This window comes from Limulus polyphemus, unplaced genomic scaffold, assembly GCF_000517525.1.
Source record: "Limulus polyphemus unplaced genomic scaffold, Limulus_polyphemus-2.1.2 Scaffold157, whole genome shotgun sequence".
NCBI lineage: Eukaryota > Metazoa > Arthropoda > Merostomata > Xiphosura > Limulidae > Limulus > Limulus polyphemus.
In genome coordinates this window covers 532839-538987 of record NW_013665767.1, presented here as the reverse complement: position 1 = coordinate 538987, position 6149 = coordinate 532839, and the positions used below count along the sequence as shown (strand labels likewise).

General features: G+C 30.1%; 1 protein-coding gene across 8 annotated transcripts in view; it reads left to right on the top strand.

Moving 5' to 3' along the window:
- The window catches only part of LOC106476578 (zinc phosphodiesterase ELAC protein 2-like), a 64565-nt gene that overhangs the window by 46594 nt on the left and 11822 nt on the right, over positions 1–6149 (top strand). For all 8 annotated transcript variants that reach the window (XM_022381353.1, XM_022381354.1, XM_022381355.1 and 5 more), the window contains 3 exons: positions 2341–2482; positions 4659–4807; positions 5652–5742. In XM_022381353.1, the coding sequence (XP_022237061.1) occupies positions 2341–2482; positions 4659–4807; positions 5652–5742 (382 nt within the window). The remainder of the gene's footprint in view (positions 1–2340; positions 2483–4658; positions 4808–5651; positions 5743–6149) is intronic.

Here is a 6149-nt window from a genome sequence, read left to right as displayed (position 1 = left end):
ATATACATGTATATCATTAATGTCAGTAGATTAGTAAACTAATAATTTATTTCTAGTGGAGATTCATAATGATACAAGTATTTATTAAGTATTGTTAAGTGTGCGTGTGTGTGTACACACCACTTAAATTTGTTAATACCAGTATTTTAGTGAATATAGTAAATATTTATGTTAAGAAAACTTAATTTTATTAAAATGTAATGAGAATCATCATATGTGTATAAACTATTTAAATTTGATAATATCACTACAGTTATGAATACAGAGTGTGTGTTTACTGTGAGAATCCATAATATTTTCACTATACTAAAGAAAAATAGTTCTTTTCCATTAAAGACCTTAATCATACTGATGTATACTTGAGTATCATTTATATGCTAATGTCTATTAAAATTGTTATGTTTGTGTTTATTTTTCCAACTACTGTGTCCAATCAACTCTGCCAAGAGATTTTAATGAAGTTTTAATAGTGGCACACCATATTCTAAAATTAAAAACTCTGTGAAACTGGGACTGAGTGGTATTCAAACATGAAACTTGGTAAGCAGTCATGATTTTAAATGTTCTTCAGTTCCAATTTTTATGTTTTCAAAAAAATATTATAATCTGTATCATTGTTGTGCCTGCCAAAGCAAAATGACTTAAGACCAGTAGTCACAACTCATTTGAAGTTCAGTGTCATTAATGTACTTTTTAGTTGTCATGTTTGGTCAAGTGATAAACCTTGGATACCAGCTATTCACTTAGACAATGGATGACCCAAAATGTCAAGGAAACACAGAAATCGAAATAGATGTTTTGATATTAATCAACAGACTCGTTTGTTTCACATTTTTGATGATTCTGAAACGTGTATATACGTGTGTGTGTGTGTGTGTGTGTGTTTGTGCAGTATTATACACAGTTATTGAATAGTGTGGAGAAAGGGTATAAAAGGCAAATAATATGAGAATGCCACCCCCTGTATCATGTGAACATGAACTGCACTAGAGTACAGTCACTGCTGGTAGTTTACAGTGTGATTGGTTGTCATCCAACAAATCAGGAAGTGCCACACCAGTATAAAACATATAAAAGTACATGCAGTCATACTATGCCCAGTAGTAGTGGTGTAACATTGTCATGGCTTCCAGAAATGAAATTCTACATGACAAGCATATGGAAGTTAAAGTTTTGGGTGATTGAGGATACTCCATACAAAACATTATGGTAAGACTGCATGTTTCAATAGAACTGTATGCAAGAATCTGAAGAGAGTACATGAAACTGAAACTGTTAATAATAGAATTAGTCAACGTAGAAAACCAAAATTTGTTAAAACTGGTTCTGAGGATTTCAGAGTTTGTTCTTTAGGAGATAGATGATAGTTGAGTATAGATATTGCCCACAACCTTCCTGTAAATACAGGTGTGAATATTTCCTCAAGATGAGCGAGATACACTTAAGCACAAAGTGGTTTTAGTTGACATATATCTGTTTGAAAATTTCTGCTGAGGAAAAGCAATCAAACCAAAAGGTTGAAATGAGTATTGGTACACAAGTAGTTGGAGAACATGCTATTTATAGATGAATCCAAGATTGAATTGTTGGGCAATAATCAATGACAAAGAGAACAAAAATATCATAGTCAATGTACAACATCTATGGTGAAGCATTGTGGGGGATAAGTAAAAATTTGGAGCTTCATCTCAACCAGTGTTGTCAGTGGTCTACCCAAAATTAATGGCACCCTGATTGCTAACAATTAACGGCAGATTCTGATATATCATGACATTCCCTAAGGAACATTACTCATTTGGTGGGGGTTCTTCTTCCAGCAAGGTGATCCTAAGCATATGGTAGATGCTGTAAAACGATATCTTGATGATATAAAGTCTCATTGTGAATATTCTTGAGGCTGTGTGAGCATATTTATGAACTAAGAAGTTCAAAAGATAATCATACTACTTGGCTGAATTGTGGGAAATAAATTCAGGACATATTGATAAACTGTATAGCAGCATTAAACTAATGTGTAACGCCTTGTGCAAAGGTTTCCCATATTAAATAGTAGTTTATTATACAACTCATTTGCTCTTTTGTATTTTCTGTAATAGTTTTGCACCTTTTAATAGATTCATCATCTTGTTGCCATTTGTGTTGTTTATGACTTGTATTGTTTGTATGTTTGAATTAAAAACTATTTTGTAGACTTGTAAACAAATATTACAATAATTTGGAATAAACTTCACAGTTTCTAGTTGTTTCCCAATTTTGACTTTTCTTATTCTGTTTATTTGAAAAAATAAAAGTTGCTATAAAACGTTTTTTCTTTTGTTTTTTTTTATTGCTGTTATTTAGCCCCCAAAAGAGTATTTTGCTAGATTGTGGTGAAGGAACACGTGGACAAATACTACGATATTATGGAATAGAAGAAGGAAATTCTATTCTGCGTCAAATCTCTTGTATTTTTGTCTCTCATCTACATGCTGACCACCATCTTGTAAGTTATTTGGTAAAATTAATATTGACTTCTGATAAGAAAAAGCTAGCTTTTAAAATTAATCAACCTAATGATGAGTATAGCTCATTAAACATACTGTTCTTATGTTCATACTTATAAAGATCAGAACACAATGCTTCATCAGCTGGTAATGCTTGCTGTTAATGATGTTTTTTACCTTAATCCCAACATTATTTTATGAAGTTTGGACAGCTTAGGAGATAAACAAAGAATTCAAAATAATCTTTATGCTAAAAGTATAGTGATAAAAAAAAAGTACAAATAATAAAGATATATAATTGAACATTTTAAAACTGTTAATGAAAGCAACATTTAAAAAAATGTATGATATATCTTACTTACAGAACAGATAAATAGAAACTTACAACAATATATGTGCTTACTTAATGCCATTTATAATAAGAATGATGAACAAGTTATAAAATACTAAAGGATTAATAAGTTAAATATTTAATTGTCTATTGAATTAGGCTTTTTTTCATTACTTCTAGAATTTTATGACATCTCAATAAATTCATTCATGAATGATTATTTATATGTATAAATTCTCTATCGTTCTATACAAAGTGTTCATGTATTCTTTAATGTGTTGTAAAATATCTGATACATAGAAAGAGTCATTCAAGTTGTTACTTCGAGCAAGGTTCTTGTCATATTTTGTGGGCTTTTGGCAACTCTTTGAGAGTTGAAGAATTTTACTGTTTGTGTAGCACTTTTCATTTTGTTTTCACATTATTCGAGAATGAGATTTATTCATTTCCTTTAATCTGCCTGTCTGTGTTAAGTATGATGTCATCTCATTTACCACAACTCCTCATTTTCATCTTCCTTTTTCATTTTCTGGTTATCTAATAGTTGGGCTTTGCTTATTTTCTTTTGTTAAGTTTATGCTTGATTTTAGATTTTTTACCAGTTTATAATTTATATTTCTGTTACTGAAAAAAACAAAAATCATTGCTCCATTCTTTTTTAGGCTGTGGGTGCTTTATAAGAAGGATGGTTAGATCTCACTCACTATTCAATTAGAGTAGTCCAAGTGTTGGCAGTGGGTGCTGTTCACTAGTTGCCTTCTAGTCTATCAGTTAAAAGTTAAGGTTGGCTAGTAGAGATAGTATTTGTGTAGCTTTGCACAAGTTTCTGATACAATCATATATTTATATAATGTGTGTCACTCATGTTGGTCTTGAATAATCTTTTATACATTTTACTCTCTTTTTCCTTCTTTTATAGTGTATAAATTTACCTTATTTTGACCTTTAGCCATTTGTTGTTTGTTTGCCTGATCTTCCAAGTTTTTATATTAAATGTTACACAACATCTGTATTTATGTATGTTTGTCAGCCCTAAATCATTATTTATTACTCAACTAGTGTTGGAAGTATTTTTATTGAAGCTCTTAAGGAGTCCTTGTTTTTAACTGCAGTTTTCCACTTACACTCAGTTATCTGTTTGTTTGTTTTTGCTTGAAACAAATGCTTTCCTCACTTTCCTCTTTGATTTACTTATTTTAGTTTCCCATTTGACCAGAGAAGTCATCATATTTACATTATGGATTTTAAGTTAAAATGTATTTCAAATAAATCAATTACTCCCCCTATCTTTTCTGTATCTAGTTTCCTTCATAAAAATAACATGTACTGTATTACAGTTAGCTTACCGTTCACATAAAAATATTTGAACACTTTATGTAGGAAGAAATAAATAAGATATGAATTTCATGTGATCATATCACAAAATGATGAAATTAGTGGAAGATGTATAATTTAAGACTCAATTAGTTCTTAGTACCTTTTGTTACTAGTGTCACTCAGTCATCCTCATCCTTTAATTTCTGGGAAGCTAATAGGTAGTCCCTGCTTATTTTATTATTGCAAAGATTATGGTTAATTATAAAAGACCTTTTACCATTATATCATTTATATACCGTATCTCACTCTGTGTGATTCATGTTGTCACTGAATCAGATTTTCTAAATTTTCTTAAGACCTAACAAGTAATGGTTTGTAATTGTTTTATAAAGATTTCTGAACAGTAATTTTATGTTTTTTTGACCACAGATATTGTTCTGATATAGAAAATAATAAAAATGAACATTTATTGTTAGATTTAAGATACAAAGTATTAACTTTACAGTTTTTGTAATATTTGAAAACAGGGCTTGATTGAAGTTCTGAAAGCCAGAAACTTGGCATTCATACAGCAGGGAGAGAGAAATTCTCCTGTTGATCTACTTGCTCCCAAACAGATTATTCATTGGTTACAGAATTATCATTCTAGATATGAACCTGTTCTTCATCTTTTCAGGTAACATATTTTGTTATATAATTGGGATTCTTTGAAACGTTTGTTTTAAAAGCATAACTAATGAACAAGATTATAAAGCATTTAAAGATGGCAAATACTAGGCCTACTCACTGCTTTTGATTTGCTTGGAGAGATTTCACAACTTACCAGTCAAGTTGTAAAGAGAAAATGTTTATTATACTTTGTATTTCTACCAAAATTATTTCGGCACATCTGTTAAGTATTTTTCTTGACAAAAATCTACTGATGGTTGATTTTAACTTGTATTACAAAAGTTAATGCAGTTTATTGCTGAAAAAATATATACATTTAATCTATTTTTTCCAAAAGTTATAGATGAAAGACATCAGGAATTAACTATGTTGTACACAGTTATTCATACTGTTAAGTGTAAAGGTGTTTGGGGATGATTAGTTTTCACTGAATAATAAATTAATACCGTGACCAAGCTCCCAATAGTATCAGCTGTCGTCACTTTTTGATAAAGAATTCACCTAGTAGTAGAAGTTTATGTACTTTTAGCTTTGTGTATTGGCTTGTTATATACTTTTTGTTTTTATGTATATCCTATTCAGATAGATTAGAAAGTCAAGATTTCTTAATTTTGCAGCTGTAATATGAAATTTGGTAGCTCATAATGGATAATAAGATCATTACCATCTGACAGCTGCAGTTGTTTTGAACAGTATCAGCTCTTCTCAGCCTAGCATAGTTAAAAATGAGAATGTCAGTCACTGAAGGTTAATATTTTAAAGCATGATTACTGACTTGATGTAGTTACTTTATATGCATGTTTGAAAAACAGTTTGAGTGTGTTTACTTGCCAGTGTATTATGTTTTGTAGATTGGTTCCAAACTTTTTGTTGACACACAACAATGGAACTTTACCTAAAGAAGTATACCAGGATTTGATAAACAGACTAAACCTTCAAGAGGTGAGATATCAATATAATATTTTACTATAAATATCTCTATCTATTTAAAAGTTCATAAAATTCATAGAACAATACTAAAGACATGAAGAAAAAATCTAGTCATTCATTTGCTACAAACTGGACAGATTAAATATGCTCTTGTCAACACTCGCATCTCTTAATATTACTTAACCATAATCTTTATTGTTGTTCATTTGATCAGATACATTCTACATATGCAGAATGTTAACTCTAGATAACTAGTTTTATATCTATACATTTAGTACACATGAAACATATAGTTCTCACTTTCAGATACAGTCTACATGTCATAGACATTTTGCTCCCAAAGATTAGTTACTTTCAGGATCTTTTAATTTTTAACTTACACATTCATCAATTTGCATTCTTTTTATCCTGACTTTGAA